The sequence below is a fragment of the Pelobates fuscus genome, chromosome 7 (assembly GCF_036172605.1).
Source record: "Pelobates fuscus isolate aPelFus1 chromosome 7, aPelFus1.pri, whole genome shotgun sequence".
In the NCBI taxonomy this organism is placed as follows: domain Eukaryota; kingdom Metazoa; phylum Chordata; class Amphibia; order Anura; family Pelobatidae; genus Pelobates; species Pelobates fuscus.
The window spans coordinates 166583226-166610789 of NC_086323.1; the positions used below are offsets into that span (position 1 = coordinate 166583226).

The 27564-nt window shown below is 43.8% G+C and overlaps 1 protein-coding gene across 1 annotated transcript in view; it reads right to left on the reverse strand.

Annotated features, from left to right (window-relative positions):
• CACNA2D3 (calcium voltage-gated channel auxiliary subunit alpha2delta 3) overlaps positions 1-27564 on the reverse strand; it is an 868261-nt gene that overhangs the window by 608793 nt on the left and 231904 nt on the right. The window contains exon 4 of the mRNA XM_063428162.1: positions 17823-17882. Within this exon, the coding sequence (XP_063284232.1) occupies positions 17823-17882 (60 nt within the window). The remainder of the gene's footprint in view (positions 1-17822; positions 17883-27564) is intronic.

The window sequence follows — 27564 nt, forward strand, 5'->3', positions numbered from 1 at the left end:
AGACCAGTCAACAAATTAGAGTCATGATAAATCAAAATGTCGGTTTTCCCCAACCTACTATGATTTAGAGTTTCAGGCATCATTCAATATTTTATTCAGAAATTGTTATGGGTTTTGGCATAGCAATTAGCCATTCCTAAGGGACCCAACATAAATTTTACTCTTCTGAGCTGCAACCAGGGAGGTTTTAGCCGCAAGGCAAACAAGGTATTTGCCTTGGGTGGCATTTTCCAGGGGGCGGAAAAAAAAGCCGCCCCCAAACGCCCAGGGCGTTAGTGTGTGTGTGGGTGGGCGGCACCGGCGGGCGGCGCTGGCAGGCAGGCGGGCGGCTGGCAAAGGAACACTTCCCCTGAGCTGTCTGCTCAGCTCCCTCGCGCCGCAGAGTGAGGCTGGGAGCCGGAATATGACATCCTGCCCTGCACCAGCCCCGCAGCCACTGGACCACCAGGGAATGGGAGAACCCCCCCTCCAGCATTCCCAAAGGTAAGGAGGCTGGGGAGATATATATATTTTTTTTAAAGTGTTAATGTAAGTGAGTGTGTGTATGTCTGTTAGTGTGTGTGTATGTCTGTTAGTGTGTGTCTGTTGGTGTGTGTATGTCTGTTAGTGTGTGTGTCTGTTAGTGTTTGTGTGTGTCAGTAAGTGTTAATGTGAGTGAGTGTGTGTATGTCTGTTAGTGTGTGTGTGTGTATGTCTGTTAGTGTGTGTGTATGTCTGTTAGTGTATGTGTGTGTGTATGTCTGTTAGTGTGTGTCTGTTAGTGTGTGTATGTCTGTTAGTGTGTGTGTATGTTTGTTAGTGTTTGTCTGTGTGTGTCTATTAGTGGGTGTGTGTGTGTCTGTTAGTGTGTGTGTTAGTGTGTGTGTATGTCTGTTAGTGTGTGTGTGTGTGTCTGTTAGTGTTTGTGTGTGTCAGTAAGTAAGTGTGTCTGTTAGTGGGTGTGTGTGTATGTCTGTTAGTGGGTGTGTGTGTATGTCTGTTAGTGTGTGTGTGTGTATGTCTGTTAGTGGGTGTGTGTCTGTTAGTGTGTGTGTGTGTGGGTCAGTAAGTGAGTGTGTCTGTTAGTGGGTGTGTGTGTGTCTGTTAGTGTGTGTGTTTGCCTGTGAGTGTGTGTGTCTGTTAGCTAGTGAGTGTGTGTCTGTTAGTGTGTGTCTGTGTGTGTCTTTTAGTGAGGGTGAGCGTCAGTTAGTGTGTGTGTGTTTTTGTTAGCGAGTGTGTGTTTCTGTTAGCTAGTGTATGCGTATCTGTCAGCGAATGTGTTTGTGTATTTAGAAGGCGGGGGGAAGGGATGGGTGGGGGTGGCACGGGAGGAGGGGGGCACCTGAGTTTTGTCCTGCCTAGGGCAGCACAAAACCAGGATACACTACTGGCTGCAACTGATTATTCAGATGCAATAATTTCTATAATGTATGGATTTTCTTTCTTAATTCTCAAGAATTTTATGATAGTTTTGCCCAGTTTCTTCGTTTAGATTTACCATTCTCCTCTTTATTTAATCATTTATTATCTCCAATTTTGGTTAATAAAAAAAACACAAAATTAAAACATTATAGTTAATATATCTTTTTTTTTATGTGAGATTTATTTCCTTATCTACTTTCTTTGATTTCCACTATAATTGGGTTTTTTCATAATGAATTAGGTTAAAGGGTTACGCCAACCACCATAAGCACTTCTGCTTTTAAAAGTGGTATTGGTGGTAGGAGTCTGTATGTAAAGCACTTCTGCTTAAAATGGGGTACATTAACTTTTGTGCCTCGGGATAGTTATACAGCTTAGAACTCTGCTTAACTATTTTATGTCTGTTGTCAGCAGCGTGCTGGCAACAGACGTATTGAGCTTTTATCTTGCAGGCAATGCCTGCATGGGGAAACATTTCATAAAGTGCAGCCCTATCCACCTCTCTATATGAGGGCTCTGGTTTTTTTTCTCACCGAGCCTCCCTGGCAAAGCGGTCTCTATGAGAAGCCTTTTATTGGACTGCACTGGCTGATGTTGGGTGGAGCCGTGGAAGTCAGCGCCAAGACGTTGCCTACTGCTGGTATCCAGGTAAGTAGAATACTTTTTTTTGCAGTTTTTATATGTTTAAAAATAAAAAAGTAACCTTTTAAGTTCAATTTCAAAACTAGTCTGCCTAGTTGTATGTGACAATAAAGTAATATGTCATGGTCAGGGCAGACTTACCACTCAGGCTCTCACTTTGGTCATGGCCCAGGGCGGGTGAAGGTCAAGGGCCTGGCAGTAGCAGAAGGAGTCATTGGCCATTTGTGGAGACAAGCACAATTTCATTTAATTAATCATAATGACCAAGTGGTTATCCCTTATGGGATGAAGACTGCACTGGGCCCACTTCTCCATTGTATTTGAATTGTGCTACAGCTGACTTACTCCTTTCAGGAGGCAATCTCCAGTTCAAACTTTCTGTGGGTGCAGACAGGAATAGAAACGGACATCATAGTGCTGCTTGTCCTCACACAGAGCCCACGCAGGACCATTCAGCAGTCTGAAGAGGAGGGAACTTACAACACCCTCCCCAGCCATGCCCTGCAGCAGATAAAAGTATAGGCCAGGGATAGGAAACCTTCAGCACTTCAGATGTTGTGGACTACATTCCCCATAATGCTCTTACACCCATAATGCTGACAAAGCATCATGGGAGGTGTAGTCCAAAGCATCTGGAGTGCCGAAGGTTGCCTATGCCTGGTATAGACTATATGCAAGGCACAAATACAAGTGTGTAAGAAAAAGGATGTTTTAGTGAGACAGACACAAGTGGGTGCTGAAGGGAGAGTCAAACATTCTAAGGTTGAATAGAGGTAAGGAGCAAGAGGTGGGTTATGAGTGACAATGGGACTAAGATCGAAGAAAGAAGATATGGGAGATGATATATACTGAGATACATAAGTTGGGAGATGGTTTAGAGAGATGACCCCTCCATGCACACACAAACATTAACATGCCTTACATACCCACCTTTGTATCCACACTGACATCAGCCCTACCAACTCTCCCAAATCCTTCTGGTCAGTACTGATTCTTGGCTGTTGTCCCTTACTGCCCCCAAAATTGGGACATCAGGGCATTGCCCCCTGAAAGTGTAGTGCAAGCGCATCATTAGACAAGCTTGCACTAAATTAAGGGCAGTAGAACCATGGAGCTGTTCTGTAATACACATTATAACATGCCTCACAAACACATCTCTACATATACACATACAGGCATACCTTACAAATATAACCCCTGCATTCACACACACTACAAACACAAACACTGCATTTTATCACATTGCAACAGAAATATATGGTTGCACTAATACACATCAACAAACATTCGAGTTACAAATATATTTACACTCTACAAAAATAAATGAAGAATTTACACACATAATATGGTTGTATTTTATATACTGTACAACTGTATGGTGTTCTTTTCTCTTAATTTTTGCCAATATTGAGTCTTACTCCAACTTGGGGTATGGTGAATCCCACAAACAGAGGTACTAGATAGACGTATAACTGGGTCTTAGAGTGGCAGGACTTAACGTTAATACAGATAAAGACAGAATCAGGAATAACAAAGGCCAGGGATATAGAAGTATGGATAAACAGAATACCAAGCTGGGTCAGGACACCAGAAATACACAAAGTCAAATACAAGCCAAGGTCAATATCACGATATAACAAGAGAGACTTACTATGAGCACCAACGTGTATCAGGGCAGAACCCATGATAGGCAAGGAACAAGGGCCCAAATGAGCTTTATCTAGACTTATAATAATTCTTAATTGGTCCATCTCTGTGACTCGAAAAAAATTGATAATGGAGTCACCTGGATGACCTGGTAAATTTAAGGGTGGGAGTGATGTCACAGTATTTGAATTATAGACGCACCAATAAAACAGGCAGTGTCTAATGTAGGAAAGAATACAGATGCCATGATTTTAAGCATATCCTGTTCCGGTCCTACAGCCACATGCAGCGTTCAGGCCATGCAACCGGAGGAGGGGAGCAGCATGGGTGCGTGAGCCGAGAGAAGCAACACGGGCGCCTGGAACAGGTAAGTTCGTGACATCAGTAAATTGGTTTTCAAGTCATAGTAGCTGATGTTAACTTTTGTTTTCCGGCCCTGAAATCAACAAATTTGTATAGCAAAAATCATCATCAGACAAATAGTAACATGTAATCTATGGAACATGCTACTAAAATCATTAGTAGGCGTATAAATGTATGTTCTACATTTACCTGAAGCTTGGATAACCTGTTACAAGGAAGAATACAATTGCTAGCTATGTGGATATTATATGTTATGATTTTTATGTTCTGAAACGTGTTATTATGTCATATTTGTATGACAGGCATGCTATTCAATACTGACAGTGATAAACCCCATCCAATAGTTGCCTAAATAAATGGCCTAACTAGCTGCACACAAAACAATTTAACTTTCAACACTTAAAGTGGTAAGCACTCAATGCACTAGTGTACAAGAAGGAAGGTAACTCCCAAAAATTCAGGATGCAAAGATATGTCCTTCCATAAAACTTGCAAAAATACAATTGCGTTTATTCACTCCTTAGAGTATTACATGAATAAAAGACTAACATCCATCAAGTTCAACCCTCAAGCCCGTTCTTTTATGCTGTTGAGCTAAAAGAAGGCAAAACAATTGTTTTCATTTTTAATTATGCCAGAAAAATGGGAACAAAATCCTTCTTGACTCAATGTTCTTCAGTTCATAAATAAAGAACAGGTGGACTTTTATTACTGCTATCACTTTTTAGTCAAAATCACTATAGCACGTTTTATACTCTATGGTGAATTTGTTGGTGAATTTGTTTTTAATGCCTTAAGTAGTGAATAAATCCAGTTGCATTTTTATAAGAAGTTTCATGGGAGTTCACATCGCATTCTGGTTGACATGCTACGTCAAGATTTTGTTTCCTGTTGCTTTAAATCTTTGGCGTAAGCACCTTTTTTTTATATTTCTAAATATAATCACATGCAGTATGTCTGTGGATCACCAGGTAACACTGTCTATGTCCACTACTAATGCTGAGGAGCCAGACATTCCTAAGTTCTTGAAAGAAGTGTCAAAATCCAGTGATCTGCAGCAAACACACTAACTTGAAAGATAAATATCTGTCGTTTTTTCCCCCAATAAATATATATGTACTGTTAGTTTGGGAAACTACAATTACACCATTTAGTTGAGTGGATATATGTCCTGACAGTGCAGACAATGTTGGGCAAGCACAGGTTAGTAACAAAAAATAGAGAGGTACTATGTCAACCAGCGTCAGATCATTAAATGAGAAGGGATTTATCTTGCTGGCAGATGGTCAGTGTTGTAGTATGTGTGTGGCACCGGGGACAGATACACTATGAAGAAATAAAACAGGGTTTAATCTCTCGTTGTTTTCTTCCAGTTAAGATAGCTTCAAAGGTTGGTATGTTTAATGTATTGGCTATAGAATGCATTTGGAGTTGGTGTTAACTGCTGCCTGGAAAGCACCTTAAATAGGATATCATCACAAATGAAAAAGAAGATAGTTATGGGGAGCACATCCAAATACATTTCTTCCCAACATGGGGCTAAATTTAATTCTAAAGGGTATTAGAAACCCAATATATTAAAACAAGTTATTTCATGAGCTAGAAATGACCTCATCTAAAACGTTACAGTTTAAAGTGTGTAAGGTTTAATTAAATAATTAAGATCGTCAACAGCATTTGGGGGAAAAAAAATTGAGAAATATGATAACAGATGACGATAGAAAATAATGTAGAAGTAACCATTTGTTAAGGTAACTGGTACATTTTTAAATGTTTTAGCACAATTATCTTTTTCATGAAGTCAGCATGACGATGTATGAAAATACATGCAAAAAAAAAAAAGAATGAAATAAATGACATAATATAAAGAACATTAATAGCTTTTAGTATCCTCCAGAGGATTTTCTACATGGCTTGCTAAGGTCAGGAGACACACTATGTCCCATACACAGAGTAATCCAGCTCTTTCACATTAGATCCATGTCATGAGAGTGTTACAAATTTCTTGTTGGCAGTACAATTGATCTAGTTTAAACATAGCCCTTATACCAAATCGTTGCCATCATTATTTTTCTTCCAGCCAAGGGCAACTAGGAGATTTTTGAACAACAATCTCTGACAGGGTTGCAGAGGGGTCGCTGAAACTGAGATTAGCAATTGATCAACGTTAATGGACCATACCCACTATAAACAACAAACTCCTATGCAAAGATAACACTATCATACCAATGCTGCCGGTAAAAAGTATTCCCAAAGCGTGAAATGGAAAAACAATAGAAGTGTTCTGTTCTGCTTACAGATCTTCACACACACAAAATATTTACCCATGTAGGAAATGTGCATTGTGTATTGTTAGAATTGCATGTATCAAACAATTGTATTTAAATACTACACACACAATCACAAATCATTTTACAGCTTGTAATTTCAATTAACAATAATTGCCTAAGTATTTCCTGATCCTATCCCCACAGCCATATTCCCTTTAACCATATTTCCTATCCCCACAGGCTTATTCTCCCTAACCATAATTCACATCCTTACAGCCATATTCACCTAACCCTCAATATCATAGTCCCATCCTATCCACTGTTGACATAATCCTTCTATTCACTAGCATAGTACCATTCTCCATAATCTCCTTCCCAGTTCTCAATGCCCCATTTCTTCTTCTCTCTGCAATAGTCTAATTGCCCCTTCCCAGCCATACTCCGACAAAGCCTACATGTGTTCTTTAGCCACATAGACATTTCCTCATATACACTTCCAGAGTCCCATTTAGTCTTCCCATTCTCCCTTCTCACATCCACTACCAAAGTCCCACTTCCACTTCTTACTACATACTCTTGCCTTTCAGCTCCATATTATCCCTTTTTCAGGCTGGTGGTCTCGTGACACTCTTCCCAAGTAATAACTATTCTGTGAGCATCATCCTGGGACACATACCAACTTCCCAGCCTGTGTGGGGCTGTCACTTCATATCTCATTCAAACAACACAGAGTGGTGACAGGGCCAGGAGGCAGAGAAAGTCTACTTGTCACGTCTGTTTCACCATACAGGGAGACTTTGGAAGTCCCACAAGCTGCCCCTAAAGCTGTCAATCTGTACACTGGCAAGTGGCCCTTTTAATACTGGGCTTGAATAAGGAGATCTAATCTCCCCATATCAGCCAATGCCATAAATGGTCCCCTCCAGGCCATAGGCAGATGCCCAGATTGTGATACTCATTCTTTCAGAATAACCATGAATTAAATCAAAATACAAGTATTACCAAAAATATCTGATAGAGTCGAACACTTAGTTTGGACTGTGCAAAATGCAAAGGAGCATGGTCTTCTTGCAGTAAAGGTATGTATAACACACACATAGTCAAGAACTCACACAGGTTGACAGCCGTGTATAGGTTATATACATACACACACATATACATTTAACTATTAACTACAGAAGTATTTTATATTTTTAATTATATTTTGAGGGACCTGCCTGACAACCCAGGCAGACAGTCCAGATAATTTAATGCCATGTTGATGTTAATACACATTCCTGGACTACCATATGGTCTCAAAAGGCAACATAGACCCAGCAAACCAATCTGGCAAACTGAATTGAGCAAGCCCTATATTGACCCTGTAACTTTCTAAAACACCATAAAACCTATATATGGGGGGTATTGTTATACTCTGGAGACTTCGCTGAACACAAATATGAGTGTTTAAAACAGCAAAACTTATCACGGCAATGAAATCACCAGTAAAAGTGCAGTTTTTCTGTAAAAAAAAAAATGCAAAAAACAAATATGAATGCTAACTTTGGCAAGTGGCTACTAAAAAGACTGGGCATACCCCATTTTGAATACTGTGGGTTGCCTACTTTTACAAATGGTATGCCTTGATGGGGTTAATTTTCATTCCTGGGCTGCCATAACGGTCTCAAAGGCAACATAGGCCCAGCAACCCAATCTGGCAAATTTCAATGTGCAAACATGAAAAAGGGGAAAGCCCTAAATTTGACCCCTGTAAGTTTGCAAAAACCCATAAAACCTGTACATTGGGGGTACTGTTGTACTCAGGAGTTTGTGATACATTGGGGGTACTGTTGTACACTGTTGATCATCAACAGCTTCTTCGCAATTTTGGTCTACGGGATACAGCTCTCTCCTGGTGCTCCTCTTACCTCTCCCAGCGCTCTTTCAGTGTTTCTAACTCTGAATATGCCTCTTCCCCCCAAGCACTCTCTATCAGCATCCCCCAAGGTTCTGTCCTTGGTCCCCTACTGCCTCCCTTGGTAAACTCATCAGCTCCTTTGGCTTCCAATATCATTTCTATGTGGATGGCACACAAATCTACCTGACCTCTCCTGATCTCTCTCCACCCATCTTGACTCGTGTCTCTGACTGCCTCTCTCCGATTTCCAACTGGATGGCTGCTCACTTCCTTAAACTCAACCTTTCCAAAACAGAACTTTTGGTTTTTCCTCCCTCAAGTGTTACTACTCCCGTGTCTGTCTCCCTCCAAGTCAACGGCACTACCATCACCTCTACCTCGCAGGCTCACTGCCTGGGTGTTCTTTTTGACTCCAACCTCTCCTTCACCCCTCATATCCAATCAATCGCCAAATCCTGTCACTTTCATCTCAAAACCATAGCACGCATGCGCCCCTATTTAACCCCGGATGCGGCTAAGGTGCTGGTCCATGCTCTTGTTCTCTCTTGCCTTGACTACTGCAATACCCTTCTCAGTGGTCTTACATGTTCTCAGATTGCACCGCTACAATCTATAATGAATACGGCGTCGAGGCTCATTTTCCTGTTTGCTCACACCTCCCATGCCTCCCCGCTCTGTCAGTCCCTGCATTGGCTTCCAGTTAGATATAGGGCTCAATTTAAAATTCTGGTGCTTGCTTACAAGTCCCTGCATAATGCTGCTCCAACCTACCTATCCTCCCTAATACACAAGTATGTCCCTTCGAGGCGCCTACGCTTTGCCAAAGACCTACGTATATCCTCTGTCTGTACTCCCACATCTAATGCTCCAGGGCTGCACCTCTTCTGTGGAACTCCCTTCCCTTCTCCGTAAGACTTTCACCCAGTCTCCACTCCTTCAAAAAATCATTGAAAACTCACTTCTTCAAGAAAGCATATTAATTAAATTGTTAGCAGGTTTTTATCCCCCACCCCATGACTCCTCTCCTGCAACTGTCAAAAATTACCTACTAAGCCCTCATTGAATACTTTTCTAACAACCTACTTCATACCCCTACTTTTACCCTTTGTGTCACTATACCCACTCCCTCTAGAATGTAAGCTCATTGAGCAGGGCCTTCCACCTCTCCTGTTCCTATACGTCCAGTTGTCTGGTTACAATTACATGTCTGTTAGTCCACCCATTGTACAGTGCTACGGAATCTGATGGCGCTATATAAATAATAAAATAATAATTGTCCGGCTTCAAAAATGTCCCAAATAGGACATGGGTGCATGATGACCAATTGTGAAAATTACAAGTTGGAAAACTGGAATGCGCACCCTCTAAATAAGGTATTTTAGCCCCCAAAGAACCTGACACACCTATACGTGGGTGGTATCACTGTACTCAGGAGATGTTGCTGAACACATTTTGTGGTGTTCTTTGGCAGTAACCCTTCAAGTTCTCAGTACATGTATTCTTAAAGTGCTACAGTGCCTTGCAAAAGTATTCACCCCCCTTGACTTTTTACCTATTTTGTTACATTACAGCCTTAAGTTCAATGTTTTATTAATCTGAATTTTATGTGATGGATCAGAATAAAATAGGTTAAGTTGGGTAAGTGAAATGAGAAAAATATATACATAAAACTATTTTTTAGAAATAGAAAACAGAAAATTGGCATGTGCGTATGTATTCACCCCTTTGTTATGAAGCCCATAAAAATCTCTGGTGCAACCAATTACCTTCAGAAGTCAAATAATTAGTGAAATGATGTCCACCTGTTTGCAATCTAAGTGTCACATGATCTGTCATTACATATACACACCTTTTTTGAAAGGTCCCAGAGGCTGCAACACCTAAGCAAGAGGCACCACTAACCAAACACTGCCATGAAGACCAAGGAACTCTCCAAACAAGTAAGGGACAATGTTGTTGAGAAGTACAAGTCAGGGTTAGGTTATAAAAAAAAATATCCAAATCTTTGAAGATCCTCAGGAGCACCTTCAAATCTATCATAACCAAATGGAAAGAACATGGCACAACAGCACACCTGCCAAGAGACGGCCACCCACCAAAACTCATGGCCTTGGCAAGGAGGGCATTATTCAGAGAGGCAGCACAGAGACCTAAGGTAACCCTGGAGGAGCTGCAGAGTTCCACAGCAGAGACTGGAGTATCTGTACATAGGACAACAATAAGCCGTACGCTTCATAGAGTTAGGCTTTATGGCAGAGTGGCCAGAAGAAAGACATTACTTTCAGCAAAAAACAAAATGGCACGTTTTGAGTTTGCGAAAAGGCATGTGGGAGACTCCCAAAATGTATGGAGGAAGGTGCTCTGGTCTGATGAGACTAAAATTGAACTATTCGGCTATCAAAGAAAATGCTATGTCTGGCGCAAACCCAACACATCACTTTACCCAAAGAACACCATCCCCACAGTGAAACATGGTGGTGGCAGCATCATGCTGTGGGGATGTTTTTCAGCAGCCGGGACTGGGAAACTGGTCAGAGTTGAGGGAAAGATGGTGCTAAGTACAGGGATATTCTTGAGCAAAACCTATACCACTCTGTGCGTGATTTGAGGCTAGGACGGAGGTTTACCTTCCAGCAGGACAATGACCCCAAACACACTGCTAAAGCAACACTTAAGTGGTTTAAGGGGAAACATGTAAATGTGTTGGAATGGCCTAGTCAAAGCCCAGACCTCAATCCAATAGAAAATCTGTGGTCAGACTTACAGATTGCTGTTCACAAGCGCAAACAATCCAACTTGAAGAAGCTGGCGCAGTTTTGCAAGGAGGAATGGGTACAAATCCCAGTGGTAAGATGTGGCAAGCTCATAGAGACTTATCCAAAGCGACCTGGAGCTGTGATTGCTGCAAAAGGAGGCTTTACAAAGTATTGACTTTAGGGGGTAAATAGTTAAGCACATTGACTTTTTCTGTTATTTTGTCCTATTTGTTGTTTGCTTCACAATAAAAAAAAAAAAACATCTTCAAAGTTGTGGACATGTTCTGTAAATGATGCAAATTCTCAAACAATCCATGTTAATTCCAGGTTGTGAGGCAACAAAACACGAAAAAGGCCAAGGGGGGTGAATACTTTGGCAAGGCACTGTATGTGGGTAAAAATAAAACACCAATTATTATTTTTTTTTTTAAATTTGGTATAGATTGATGGTAAAATGGTTGCATGAAAAGAGTCAAAATACCCAAGTTTTAATACCTTAGGTTGTCTTCTTTTAAAAAAATATATCCGTGGTAAGGGTTATTCAGGGAATCCTGACAGATATCAGTGTTACAATGTAACTTTCGTTAATTTTGGGGGAAAAAATGGTTTAGAAATAGCAAAGTGCTACTTGTACTTATTGCCATGTAACTTTCCAAAACAAGCTAAGAACATGTTAACATTGGGCCTTTCTAAACTCAGGACAACATTTAGAAACTATTTAGCATCAATGTTTTAGATGCGTAGATGCGTAACAGATTTTGAGGGTCAAAGTTAGAAAAAGTGTGTGTTTTTATTTTTTCATCATATTTAAAAAAAAAATGTTTTGTAAATTATATTTGATATGATTAAAATAATGGTATCTTTGGAAAGACCATTTAATGGCGAAAAAAACAGTATATAATATGTGTAGGTATAGTAAAGGGAAATTAAAGGGAAACTCCAGTGCCAGGAAAACAATATGTTTTCCTGGCACTGCAGGCTCCCTCTCCCTCCCACCCCCCAATCCCCGGTTGCTGAAGGGGTGAAAACCCCTTCAGTAACTTACCTGAGGCAGCGACAATGTCCCACGTCGCTGCTTCTCCCTCCGCGCCGCTCCTCCTTCTGACTCCGTCGGCCGGTGGGCGAGACTGATCCCGTCCACCGGCCGGGGAGACCTAATGCGCATGCGCGGCAATGCCGTGCGTGCGCATTTGCGCTCCCCATAGGAAAGCATTGAAAATGCATTTCAATGCTTTCCTTTGGGGAAATAAGAGACGCTGGAGGTCCTCACACAGCGGGAGGACATCCAGCGACGCTCTAGCACAGGTTTCCTGTGCTAGGAACCAGGAAGTGCCCTCTAGTGGCTGTCTATTAGACAGCCACTAGAGGTGGAGTTAACCCTGCAAGGTAATTATTGCAGTTTAAAAAAAACTGCAATAATTACAGTTGCAGGGTTAAGTGTAGTGGGAGTTGGCACCCAGACCACTCCAATGGGCAGAAGTGTTCTGGGTGCCTGGAGTGTCCCTTTAAAGCTAAACCCAAACACCGCAGAAATGTAAAACCAACCCTGGTCCTTAACGGTAAGAAAATTGAAAAACGGTCTGGTCACTAAGGGGTTAAACCACCAAATACATGTATTGTCTTCTAGTGTGCTGCATAAAAAGCAGTCTAAATCTATCAAATTGCTATTGTTCCAAAAAATCCTGATTCATGAAGTTCTCTGGTATTATAATAAAATGTCACGTACGATCAATAAAAGGAACTTGAAAAGGAAGTTATGTTTACAAACTTACTTAACCCTCCAATATATTATAAAAAAAAAACAAATAATAAAACAAAAACTATAAAAAAAAAAGTAAAGTAGCAACAATTAACATAACAAAACAGTAAATAGGCCTAATGATAGATCTGCATTTTAGGTCATATGAGGATCAAATTAAGTAGACAGCTAAAGTTGCAAAAATAGACATGTCTGTTGGACTAAATTGCCTCTTTCAACCTAACGTGTAATTGCATTCAATAATAAAAAAAATAATATTTAGTGGGAAAAAAAATAAAAACATACATGCTGAGTCTGTAGACCATAGCATTAAAGCAATCATTATTTATACATTCATGAGAAAACGGCTTAAGGCAGAATACATTAATGCTATATGAACCAAAATTAAGTCTTTAGTTTGAAGGCTCAAGAGAGAAACAGAATATGCTTTTTTTTCCCACAGATGATGAAAAATTAAAAAAAATAAAGAAAGATTTTATTCTGTAAATTAAATTCTTGTAGCTTGTAAGGGCTTGGATATTTTAACACTTTTGCATTTCGGTTGATTATGTCCTTGGCAATTATTTTTGTTAAATTAATGAACATTTTAACACAATTTTTAAAAACAATACATTTTACAAATGATGTCACACAGAACAGGTACAATGTAATGTCTACCTATGTATACTTGTTAATAATAAAAGTCAATAATTGGCCTACTTGTCCACAAGTAGACATATTTTAATCCCAGTGTTGTAAGACACAGTCATTTATAGGGTAGAAGCTTTAGGTATGGTGTTCTTTATCCCCAGATCTTTACAAGTAGTGGAAGGGCAATTGGATATATATGTTTTTCTTTTTAAATCTAGAAGCTAATTTTCAAAGCTGTCACCTGATACTGATTTTAGATCCCTGCAGTCTACCAAGGGAGAGGGGATGATCCCCCTATGTGATAGTCAGAAGGGGGTTGACCTGCAGTGTATCAATTCTCCACTTCTTAGGTAGTGTGTCTAGGCAGAATTACATTGAATACCTGGCAAATTAACATATTTTTCCAACTTATATTTACACTGACATGTTGGCTTGCATAGTTGGTAAGATTTGTGTAGATATATATCACTTCTAGAGTCATGCCTTAGGATAGGGCTAAGCTTTGCTTTAGACTGAAGCTTGAGGAGTTCCTGGTAACTAGTAACGCCTATGGGTTAGGACAGAGATAGGCAACCTTCGGCACTCCAGATGTTTTGGACTACATCCCCCATAATGCTCTTACACCCTTAGTGCTGGCAAAGCATCATGGGTGGTGTAGTCCAAAACATCTGGAGTGCCAAAGGTTGCCTATGCCTGGGTTAGGTCAATGATGGCTAACCTTGACACCATAAATAGTTTCTGGACTGCATTTCCCATGATGCTCAGCTAGCTTTTAGAGTCTAAAACCAGGAAGTCAGTGGACCTTGCCTTAAAGGGACACTCCAGATCCCTTAAGCATTTTGTGTGAAGAGTGTGTCTTCTTTTTTAATTGTGAAAAAAGTGCAGATCAATAGAAACTGACACTTTTCTAATATAACCTGGTTACACCCCCCCTGATTTTCAAGAATACTGTTTCTGTTACTTACTGGTTCGGTTAGCTCAGTGGAGTTAAACTCAAGAGGCAGCAATTGCCCAGAGAATCTGCCTTGCAAAGACTTCTCATTGAGCTGTATTGGGACGTCTGTGATTGGACAGCCACAGAAAGTCTGGGTGAGGTGAGAAGGGCTTACACATGCTGCAGACAAGAGGTTTTTAGATATACTGCCAATTAAAAAATGCATAATTAAAAGCATGTGTGCTGTCATGTGGTGTATATCTACTACACAGTGATTTAATTTCTTTTCTATTTGGGCAGTGGAGTGTCACTTTAAGCTCCAGCCTTTATCAAGAGTAAAAAAATACAGTCCCTACCTTTTTCTTATGTTTTAAAGAGAAAAAGATCAGAAAAGAAGAACACATTCTGAAAGAGTAAGAGAAAAGGAAGCAATAGCAGAATTGTAAGTTTAAGTTGACAGAGTCACTTTAAATTGAGGGTTTGATATTCCTGTGAGTCTTTTTATTTAAAAAAAAATGAGTTTACAACCAACTAGCAAAATATAGTCTTAACATCTGACTTAAAAATGTGGCTGTTTTAGCTGATATTTTGCAAACTTTATGCCCTATATAGTGAAGTTAAAAAGTATCTATGTCTAAATTATCTAGAGATATCCTTTAGTGGTGGGGAGATCTATCTTATGATTAGCTCCCAATGCTACAAATATTACAAGATTTTAGGTGGTTTGACTAGAGGGGCAGACAAGGGAAAGGGCTATGCTTAGCTAGTTTTAAGTAAAAGATTGAGTAAGGGCTGCACTCAACCAAAAAACAGGATAGTCACTAAGTTAGGGTCAGCACTCCCCACATACACTTAATGTGAAGAAAGAATACTCAGGCACTCACTGTTGCAAGGTTCAAGCATATTTTTTGGAACATCCAGGTGCACAACAACGTTTCGACCTGTACCCAGGTCTTTCTCAAGCTTGACAAAGACCTGGGCACAGGTCGAAATGTTGCTTTGCACCTGGATGTTCCAATAAATATGCTTGAAAAACAGTGAGGTCCTGAGTATTTTTTCTCTAGATATTTTTAAGTGACTTCTCAAAATAATAGCCATTTTTGTAACTGAAAAATTAATTTAGAACAATTAATACCAACTAGTAATTTAATTCATTTTAATTAATATATTTAAGTTATGTTATACACTCACATGGGCTAAAAATGTTAACTACTGAAAAATAAGTAGGGTCCAAAAATGTGTACTTCCTTTCTTAAAGAGGGATATGTGGAAGGTATGTTTTCAGTCAATATATAGGAATAAAGTTAATCTACACCGGTAGTATCAATAATGTTCCCACTACATAATTAGAATTTCAAAAATGCTCACACGGGGATTAAATCAGTCATTGCATTTAGCACTAAATTCATGTTTGAGCAAATAATTATGCAAATTTTAAATTGAGTGCATCTGGGCAAACTGTGTGCATCTACTGACCGGTGTAAAAGACTATGAGCAATATTTAGAAATAACTTTTTTTTAAATGTATTTATTGGGTGAAAGTTAATTCTTTGAGAATTACCTGCTGCAGACATTTTACTATATTAACCAATTAAGTGGCTGGAGCGTACCCAATGCATTGCAAGGAAATACAAAACAGCAATGTGTATTTGTTTGGCCAACCAGTTGAATATTCATCGTTTTTAGCTTTTTCACTGATCCTGGACCTTTTAGTTTTGCTATAATGAAGGAATTAGGTCATGCCTGAAAAATTACAATGAAAGTATAATAAAAAAATTGTACAACCTAAATGACTCATTAATTCATGTAAGAGCAGGATACCATTAATATTCAATAATGTTAATTACTAAAAATAAATACATTATTGTTACAAATTAGTTTTATATTTTGATTTCTGGTAGGCTCTCTCATTCTGAGTTTATTCTCTAAACTAGTAATTGTGAAGCATTGGAAAGGAATTTTTTTTATCTTTATTTTTGCATTGACGTAAGGTGCAGCATAAATAGTAGCAGGAGGCTTATGCAAAAGCCAATTCACAATGCATGCAATCACGACATGTTATTACAGAAAGGAAGTTGTGGTTAGTTCAAATGTCGAGCATTGCCATCTGACTTTGGCACAATAAGTCAACATTTTTCAGTTTTATATACTTTTAGAATTAACAAACATAAACAATAACAGTAACCGTGTTCCTATCCAGCCGTGTTGATTAGTCATTGCGGAACTCTGCTATGCGTGAGCCTCCCCATCAAGCCCAGGTAGTAAGTAGGTCACCTGCCTAGGATATCATCCTTCCCCCGTCCTTCCATCTGGGGCATCTATTCTCCTGGTCGCCTCCCTCGGAAGCCTTCCGCCGGGGCTCTCCTGATGGCTGTACGCCCCGGCCCCGACCGGTCGCTCCCTGAGAGCGCCCAGCAATTTGTGATCCAGAGGACTGGTATTCTCACCCTCCATACCTCTCTATGATTTCGCCTTCCCGGGAGATTGGTTGTGTTGGTCGCTGAGTTGGTCGTTAGGCCCAGAAGGGGTGTAATGGAGTCTCTGAAGATCCCTTTCAGTTTCCCCAGTATTTTAGCTTGGGGAAGGGGGGAGGAGGGTGTCTAGTGGACACTGCCCCCTGTGTAGTCATTAGGCTGGATGTACCCATATGCGTATATCCCTTGTGTTTTACGGGTCTGTGACGCAAGATGCCTTCCCCTCGGGAGTGAGCTGTGATGCAGTACGTGACATTTCCTATGATTAGTTCCGTGATACCGGTGTGTTGGGGTCCCATCCCTCATCCCCCCATAAGCCCTTGAGCTGTAGTGCAAAAGGGAATTATCCAGCCTGTACTCCGGTGCCTACCTGCTAGTGTTCATATTCCTCCCATAGCTCCCAAACCCTCCGAAAGGTGCCGATCTTGTTACTGACTTGTGCCGTAACGTTGTGAGTTAACATCGAACACATCACATCAAACAATTGCATACATTTATGAATACTTTGTGGTGATATGGCTATTTAAGGAAGAAAAAATGGGGGGGAAATTCCCCCATAGCCCTTCCACCCTGTTCCAGCCTTAACCCAGCACAACCTTCCTGTCCCCCAACCAGTCCACCCATTAGGATGTCCCTCTTGATATGTCAGGGGTCCTAATATAGTTACAATTTAGAATCAGCACCAATCAAAACTATAACAATAGATAATGGCAGTTTCTACCAATACATGAAATGAATGTGAGCAACATAGTGTAGTTTCCTTTCTGGCTTCTACTAATCCTTTGATTTAACTGTATCTCACATGGGTTGTTAACTAAAGGGTGAATTATTGGGAATTCAAACTGAATTTAAATTTATTTGGCCAAAATAACGTGCATCATAGATGAATTCTAGAATGTTTCCAATTCAACTTTTTTTTATCCTAGATTGTGATATTCACTTTGATTCACAGTGCATTCACATCAACTGACATTTTCAGATTTAGACCAGAGTAGCCAATCTGGGGAAAAAAAATCTGCTTGAATAAGTATTGAAAGGTAAAGTCTTACCTGGAGTTCGGCATCAAATTCATGCTTCAAATGTGCTTCCTCTGCAGCCTCGACAAGTCGCTGTGAAGATAAGCAAAGGTTTGTGTAAGCCAGCAGAATAATATAATTGTATATAACAATACTGCCTAACACGTAGTCTGAAAATATGTTGGGCTCACCGGTTGCATCCGATATCTGAACAGTGGAAGCAAAATTAAACAAAAACAAAGGTAGCAGCTACAGCCCATTTTCAATTGTCCTTGAATATCCAAATTGACACCAGTCTTTAATACATATGGATAACGCGAGTAATTAATTATAGGGAGCACTTCAATAACGGTGACTCAGAGATTCTAAGACAAGAAAAAAACTTTATGAGAAAACAGATCCAGTAAAAGCTCAGTAGCTTGCCCTCTGGTTACTCCACACTCAGATCTCATTGGTGCCGTTATAGAGAGAACCTATACTATGAGAATGAAGCCCATGGAACAACGCAGTAGGAGGAGTGGGCCTTGACAGAGCCAGGAAGTGGGCAGGTGCTAGTGTTTGGGGGTTGGATTAGTTTAATGGAGCTTGGGGGCGGAGACAGGGAGTATAAAGAGCAGCCATTTTAGAATAGGGGCCATTTTAACCAGAGCCTTTCTTACCTGTAAATTGTGTCAGGTCGACGAGGTTCTTTTCTTTGTCGTTTCTGCAGGATTATGGCGTCGCTAGATGAGATCCTGGATGGTGTTCGGGCAGCTGTGAAGGACAGAGGACTGGATTGGCTTCATCAGCAGTTGGGGACTGCCGGGCCTGCTCCTGCGGTACCGGCCCGTCGACCGGCGAGGAGGACGAGACCACCTCAGCGTTTGAGCCCGGGCGCTGGGCCTGCAGCGCGGCGGAGGAGGAGCCCTTCGGCGGGATGTGGTGTGACCGACGGTCCGGGTGAGGCCCGGTCAACAGAGCCAGGCAGGCGCACGGCTCGCTCCGGTGGGCGCGGCAGCGGCCTGGCGAGGACGGCCGCACAGCGCATGGTGGCGGATGGATCTAAGCCACGCGGTTCCGCGGCTGGCAGGAGGAACGGTCCTGGCGGATCTCGGAAGACGGCCGGGACGGAGGCCAGGCCGGCTGGGAGTCATGTGAGCGGCGGCACGAAGCGGACACGTCCCGGTGAGTCAGCCACTAGTGCGAATGCTGGAGGGCAGGGGTGTGATGGTGATGGCGGATGTATGACGGCCCCTCAAGCTGTGGGGGGAGGCCAGGACAGCAGTGTGAGGGCAGGGACGTCTCAGGCTGAGGCAGGTCAGGGAGACAGATGCAGGGACAAGGGGACCTCACAAGAAGCGAGTAGGTCTGGGCACACGGCAGGCTGCCAGGATAGCGGAGATGAATCGGACATGGGGCAGACGGCCGAGGAGAGGCCAGGCTCGGCACTGACAGTTGAGGGACAGGGTGCTCAAACTGTTAAGCTGGTTAGGGATGTCAGCGGTAGGCGGGAGGGCCCATCTGGCCGCTCCCAGGGTCAGCTTCATGACAGGGAGGCCTCGGGGAGTGAGTGGAGAGCAGAACGACGCTTCTCTGGCGTCAGGCGCAGCATTTCGAAGAGCAGAGCAAGGAGTTCAGGGAGCAGGGAAGGATCACCTGCGCGGAGCGGGTGCAGCTTAGCAGGCTCATGTTGCAGGAGGCGTGATTCCAGGGATAGCATGAGGAGGAGTCAGCGGAGAAGATCGGGTTCGCCGGGAGAGAGGCTCAGTGATCGGTGGAGGGGATCATCTCGTGAGGGCAGTCGCCCTGCGAGACGCAGCGTTGCGGAGGAGGATTGGGAGGAACGTAGGGAGGAAAGGCGGGTGAGGAAGGTTCAGGACAGACTACCCAGATTTCCTTCTCCCTACAGGTCTCGGAGCAATACCCCTACGGTCTCGAGGCGAGTCCAGGCGGATGGGAGTCGGCGACAACGGGATTCTCCGGTGCCTGAAAAGGTGGACGGAAGGACAGCGCCTCTGCAGCCAGTTACGGCCAGAGGTTCGAGTGGTGAGTTCTCACACACACGACACCCAGGACAGTTGTTGAATGATTTAAGAACATTTTTAGATTCTTGGTCTGGGAAAGAGGGGTCGCCTGCGCAGTTCGGGAAGGTGTGGGCACGAGAGAGTAGCCGGGACATAGCTACAGGGCTCGGGGTTACACATCTGTCCGTGCATGGCGGAGGTGAGTCCAGAGCCGGGGCTGATTTGTCTGGGTTGGAAGGAGGGGGCGAAGAGCGGGAGGTAGGTGATGTCCCGGATGCGGCGCGGCAGAATGTGCACGTGTCCTTCGCGGGCCCCCTCGGATGTCATTTAAAAATAGAAGTGAAGGAGAAGATATGGAAAGGTGAGTTTGTGGAGATATTTTCCCTCCTTCCCCTAGAGGAGTTTTTAGACTTGAAGGAGGAGGATAAGAAGGATGCTAAAAAGGAGGAAGAGGAGAAAAGGCGGAGGTATCGCAAGATACCTAAGACCTTTGGGAATTGGTTGAGGGCCTTCTGCATTCTAGCTAGCGTAATCGGGGAGAAGGCGCCGGGGCGTTGCTCAGAACTATTTTGTTATTTGGACGGGATAGGTGACGCGTACCGGACCTACGGAGGTTTGGCTTGGTGGAGGTACGACGAACAATTTCGTCAGCGGCTGGCAGCGAATGCGAGCATGCGGTGGGACCAAATGGACCTGCCGTTATGGATGCGCCTTATGATGGCCCAGAAGGCGGCGCCCTTTCCTGGGGCAGCCGGCACGGCCTCAGGGGCCGGGTCGGCTGGGCAAAAGAAAGGTTTCTGTTGGATGTTCAACGAAGGACATTGCAAATGGGGAAATAATTGCAGGTTCCGGCACGAATGCTCAGGCTGCGGGGGGTCCCACGGTGTCAACCGTTGTTTCAAAAAGGGTAAGTCTGGCGGGGGAAGCGGGCCCGCAGGGGCGGCAGCCACCGCAGCTCCCGTTGGGAGCGTCTCCGGTGAAAATAGACGCGATGTTGCCTTGGCTAAGGCGATACGTTAACAGGGAAGATGCTATTTTCTTGTGGCGGGGTTTTCGGGAAGGGTTCTTTATTCCCTACGTAGTTAGGGGACCTGGTACGTTATGTGGGAATCTTAAGTCAGTGCGGGAACACCCAGAGGTGGTGAGGGACAAGCTAAGTAAGGAAGTGCAACTGGGGAGGATGGCAGGGCCGTTCTCGGCACCGCCATTGCCCGATTTGCGAATATCCCCGTTGGGCGTGGTCCCCAAGAAGGAGGCAGGCAGATTCAGGTTGATTCACCATTTATCGTACCCAAAAGGGGCTTCGGTGAATGATGACATCGACACGGCTCTTAGCTCCGTCTCTTATACGTCATTTGACAAGGCAGTCGAGTTGGTTCGGAGGCTGGGGCATGGTGCACTGATGGCAAAGGTGGATGTGGAAGCGGCATTTCGACTGCTCCCGATACACCCGGACTGCCATCATCTGCTCGGGTGTTGTTTTGAAGGGGAATATTTTGTTGATCTGTGCCTGCCTATGGGGTGTTCGATCTCGTGCGCCTATTTCGAGAAGTTTAGTACCTTCTTGGAGTGGGTTGTGCGGACGGAATCGGCAGAGGGTGCGGTGGTGCATTACCTAGATGATTTTCTTTGCGTGGGCCCGAGGGATTCGGACCGCTGTAAACAGATATTGGACGTGTTTCAGTGGGTGGCGCATAAAGTAGGGGTTCCCTTGGCGGAGGACAAGACGGTGGGGCCTACGACGTGCCTTAGTTTTTTTTGGGCTTAGAAATTGACTCCTGTAAATGGGAATGCAGGTTACCGGGGGGACAAATTGTCACGGCTGCGGGAGCTGGTGGCCACGGTAGGGAGGGCCAAGAAAGTGACACTGCGAGGGCTACAATCGCTGGTGGGGAGCCTTAATTTCGCGTGCCGGGTCATACCCATGGGGAGGGTTTTCTGTAGGCGCCTCGCGCAAGCTACGAGTAAGGTGCGGCTGCCGTCGCATTACATTAGGGTTTCGGCGGATATGAAGGCAGATTTAATGGTGTGGGACCGGTTCTTGCGGGATTTTAATGGAACGGTGATTTTTCGAGAGCCGGCGGCATCAGGGGAGGTTGTTAGTTTATACACCGACGCTTCTGGTAGCGTAGGCTTTGGGGCTTACCTGGGGGGTCACTGGTGCGCTGAGCCATGGCCGGAGGCCTGGAGGCAAAGCTCGCTGATTAAAAATCTGGCGTTTCTGGAGCTATTCCCGGTAGTGGTAGCGGTGAGTTTGTGGGGACGGGTGTTATCCAACAAGCATATTATATTTCACTCAGATAACATGGCGGTCGTACAGGCGATCAATAGTTTGTCGGCGTCGTCCCCCCCTGTTTTGTGTTTGCTGCGGCGTTTTGTCCTTCTTTGTATGTCTTCTAATTTGGTGTTTAGGGCTAGGCACATCCCTGGTATGTTGAATGTGGTAGCTGATGCGCTTTCTCGTTTTCAGTGGGAACGATTTCGGGAAGCGGCGCCGGAAGCTTTGGCACAGGGGCAGGCTTGCCCTGGCGAGATGTGGCAGCTCGGGACCGCATGCTTGGGGAGTGTATAAAGAATTCTCTTGCGCCGAGCACGTGGTCTGGCTATGTCAAGGTGTGGAAAGAATGGGACGAGGCGGTACAGCAGGTAGGGGGTGACAGTTCGCAAGGGCAGAGGGTGGACGTGCTGTTGTGGGTACTGTGTCGCTTGTTTGCTAAACAAGCGTCGCCGGCCGTGATAGATAGGTGCATGTCCGCCATGGCGTTTTTGTTCAAGTTCAACGGGTGGGAGGACATTACGAAGAATTTTCTAATACGCCAGGCTTTGAAGGGCTTTAAGAAGGGTAAGAAGCTCGCGGACCCGAGGCGACCGGTGTCGTTTTCGGTTTTGCAAAACCTGTTAAGTGTGTTGATTGATCTGTGTAATTCCCCTTTCGAAGTGACACTATTTTCCGGGGCGTTTGTCTGGGCGTTTTTTGGGGCTTTTCGCATTAGTGAGCTGGTGAGTGCCAACAAGTTGGGGAACGGCGGTTTGATGTTCAAGGACGTGGTCGTGGGTATTGATCAGGTGCAGATATGGCTGCGCCGGTCTAAAACGGACGTGTACGGCAAGGGCCGTGCGGTGGTACTGTATGAGTTGCCAGGATCAGAGGCTTGCCCGGTGGCTTGTGGCAAAAGGTACTGTGAGGTGCGGCCAGAAGGTAAGAGTTGTTTCTTTTTACACGCCGATGGTTCAGCGTTGTCGAGATTTCAGTTTCTGCGGATGTTTCGAATGGGTCTGCAGAGAATGGGTTTAGAGCCGAGTCAATTTGGGACGCACTCCTTTCGCATTGGGGCAGCGACGGAGGCTGCGCGTTTAGGTCTGGGGGACGAGAAGATCAAGCAAATTGGGAGGTGGGAGTCCGTGCGATTCCGCTCGTATGTAAGGCCTGATATGTTGGTGTAATTGCTAGGGTGCAAGTATCTGGGGATGGGGACGTTGCCTTTTTCTGCCACTAACTTTGTCTCTTTTCAGGTTTGAAAGTTTGGTTGCTGGGCCACTCGTATGTGTACTGGGCGGAGAAGAGGGCCGCAGTTCGCAGAAGCGGATCACAGCTGGGCTTTCCTTTGGAACGAGTGACTCTATGTTGGTTTGGTTTCAGGGGAGCAAGTTGGCAGAGTTTGTGTAATTTCTTGTTTCAGAAAGTGGTTGGAGGGTCGGTCCCGGATGTGGTATTGATTCATGGAGGAGGGAACGACCTAGGTGGGATTCCACAAAGGGAATTGGTGAGAAGGATGAAAAGGGATGTAGATCGGCTGAGGGAGCTGGTTCCTGGCGTGGTGGTGGTGTGGTCTGAAATGGTTCCGCGTTTTGCGTGGCGGCACGCCAGGGACCCGGCTGCAATAGCTCGATCGAGGGGTAAGGTGAATAAGATGATGTCAGTTTTCATTAGACGTTCTGGGGGCGTAGTGGTGCGTCACAGAGAGTTGGAGGGCATGTTACCTGGGTATTTCAGGAGGGACGGTGTACACCTGTCAGATGTGGGGAACGACTTGTTGAACCTTGGGTTCCACGAAGGTATTGAGCAGGCCCTGTTTAGGTGTGGTGGGGGTCGCACATGCGCTTAAGGAGGTCAAGCCATGTGCTGTGGCGGAACAGGGCATAGTAGAAATTGGAATTTGGCGTAGAGTTTGGACTGGACAGGCCGAGGTGTAGGCCTGATGGAATTAAGGACTGGTTGGTTCTAGCTCTTCGGTGGCGACGAACCTGTGGGTGTAGGGGTGTCTGAGGTACACCCCTACAGTTAACAATATGATGTGGGGCCTCTTTGGTAGGCCGTGTTTCAAGTGAATTGTTATTTGTTATATATTGTTCAATTGGTAGGGTCATTGTCAGGGGTACTGTGTGGGGGGTATAGTAATTTAATGTATAGTTGGACAATGACCCTAAATTATGTTAATTTATGATAATTTAATTAATAATTTAATTAATAAAAGCTGTGGACTTTATACTCCAACAGAATTAACTGTGTCCGTGTCTTATTCAGTTTAGGTTATAGTGCATGACGAATATCGTCTGTACAAAGGTTTATATAAAAGTTTAAGCACATGCCGAATAACGTCTGTGCAAATGTCATGTCAAACTGATTTCACTTATAAGGCAGTCCAAATTCAAAATGCTGACAAATCCCATGTGCTCTAGAACAGTGCTCCTAAACCTTCTCCTCAAGGCATACCTAACAGCCCAGGATTTAGCTTAGACACGTGTTTAGAAAAAAAAAAACTTTGAATCTTCTAAGGTGTTTTTAGTTTTTTTAGTTTGTTTTTTTAAGCACACACGGGTAATCCCTAAATCCTGGACTGCTAGGTGTGTCTTGAGGAGAGATGCACTGCTCTAGAGATAGAGCAGTAAAGTGTAGCTAACACCCTTCTAAGCACAGTGAACAAAGATTCTCCAATTGGAGTTTTTAATTTTACACCTTTGATTTACAGAGATCCTAGTCCTATGCAAACCAATTTAAAAAAAAACAGAATTTATGAGTTCACAAACAGGGTTATTCAAAGCCAGAATTTAAAGTGAAATTTAGGGAAGGAAGCCAAATTGTAAATATCCCATTACCATATCCTATTTGAACTCTCATCAGCCTCAGCCACAATCACATTGAGGATGATAGGAGTTGTATTTCCGTAAGAATAATGTACCCCTTAGAAACAATTTACTAATTTTTATGTGACAAATTCCCAATGCAGTACCTTTTTTTTTATCTGACATCTTAAAAAAAATATATGTTTGTTTTTCTTTATCAGGTAGTTAGAGAGTTAAATTGGCTGAGAGAAGGCAGCAGAAGCATTAGGACTATGTATGTAACTCATTCTGCCTTGGGCAGTCTGTCCATGATGTTTGGAGTTAGCATGCTGTGTGTGCTGACACCAGACAAAAATAATTGCACAAAATCTTAGGTGCACTATATGATAAATACCAGAAATAAAGATTGAAGAAAAAAAAAAATATAAATAATGCTAAAATGTTGAGTATTAAAAGGGACACTAAAAACAGCAAAACAGATTTAGCTTAATAAAGTGGTTTTGGTGTATAGATCATGCCACTGCAGGCTCACTGCAAAATTTCTGCAATTTAGGAGTTAAATCACGTTGTTTGTGCAGCCATAGCCACTCCTTCCTGCATGTGACCTACACAATCGACCAACACATTTATTGTAAAGAGAAAATTTACATTTAAACTTTCTTTATTGCACAGTCTGTTTAATTTAGAATGTCTTTTCTTCTGTTCTGTTAATAGCCTGCTGGACCTTGCAGGAGACTCCTGTGTATGATTAAAGTTCAGTTAACAGAGCAGGAGATAAAACATCTAAAGTAAACACACTGTGCTCATTTAGAATAAAAACTTTTTTTAAAATTTTGATTGTGTGGGTCACAGCCAGGGGAGGTGTGATTAGGGCTGCATAAACAGAAACAAAAGTGATTTAACTCGTAAATGGCAGTAAATTGAGCAGCGAGACTGCAAGAGAATGATCTATACCAGTGGTTCCCAAACATTTTAGGTACAAGGCTAGCTTAATATTTCAAATTTTTTCCAAGGCACCCCAAGTCAAAATGTCTAGGTTGCATATCTGTACAGCGCTGCGGGTTTTACTGGCACTATAGTGAAAACAGTGTTGGTGTTTGAAAATGTACTTATAGATAGTTTTTGTGTTTTAATATAGGGGTGTGTTTGTATGTAATGTTTGCGTTTGATTGCAGGGGTGTTTTTGAATTAAATGTTCACTTTTAAATGTGGGTGTACATTTGTGGGAAGTATTTGTGTTTGAGTGAAAGGGTGTGTTTGTATATCCTTTTGGAGTTTGATTGCAGGGGTGTGTTTGTATGTAATATTTGTGTTAGATTGCAGGCAGTGGCGTACACACGACCCATGGGGCCCCGGTGCGAAAATTGATCCGTGGGCCCCTCCCCACGCTTACTCTGCGTGGGTCGGGGCCGCAACACATGGGCGGCGGGCACCTGGTCGCAGGGCTGCGACCCCTGCGACCGCGGTATGTTCGCCGGTGCATGCAGATGCACACACACTTAAAGGGCCACTACAGACACCCAGATCACATCAGCTTAATGAAGTGGTCTGGGTGCCAGGTCCCTCTAGTTTTAACCCTGCAGCTGAAAACATAGCAGTTTCAGAGAAACTGCTATGTTTCACTGAGGGTTAATACAGCCTCTAGTGGATGTCTCACTGACAGCCGCTAGAGGTGCTTCCGCAATTCTCACTGAAAATCACAGAGAAGACGCTGGACGTCCATAGGAAAGCTTTGAGTAATGCTTTTCTATGGGGAGTTTGAATGCGCGTGCGGCTCTTGCTGCGCATGCGCATTCAGAGCTGAGAGGCGAATAGGGGCAGAGGGATCCCCAGCGCCAAGGGAGTCTGGCGCTGGAGAAAGGTAAGTGCTGAAGGGGTTTTAAACACACACACTATTTCACGAACAGACGCATACACACTAGCTAACAGACACACACATTTACTGACAGAGACACACTCAGCGACATACAAACATACACACTCACTGACAGACACACATACACACTCACTTACGAAACATACACTCTCACTGACAAACACACACTCACTAACAGACATCAAACAGACTCACTAACAGACACACACAAACACACTCAGTAACAGACACACGCAGTAACACACTCATTGACACACACTCACTGACACACAAACTAACACACACTGACACTCACTAGCAGACACATACTCTAACACTAACACACACACAAACACATGTTTATTTTTAAATTTAATCCCCCAGCCTCCTTACCTTTGGGAGAGATGAGGGGATTCCCTGGGATCCAGTGGTGCTGCTGGGCGGCCTGTCACCGGGCTGGCTGTCGGGCTGGCAGGCGCAAGAGGGAGAACTCTCCGCTGAGTGCTTTCTGCCCAGCTCCCTCGCGCACCGTGTACTGATGCCGGAGCTGGATGATGCCGTCATATTCCGGCTCCGGCATTAGTACGCGGAGTGCGAGGGAGCTGGGCAGAGAGCACTCAGGGGAGAGTGCTCCCTCGCGCGCCCGCCAGCCCAGTGACACCAGGGCCAGCCGGCGTGCATACCGGGTCGCAGGGCGGCCGGGCCCCCTTGTGGGCTGGGCCCAGTCACAACCGCGACCCCAGTATGTATACCACTAATTGCAGGAGTTTGTTTGTATGTTGTGCTGGTGTATGACGCCTTTGATGTATGCACATACACTACCACATACATACATACATACACAGATATACAT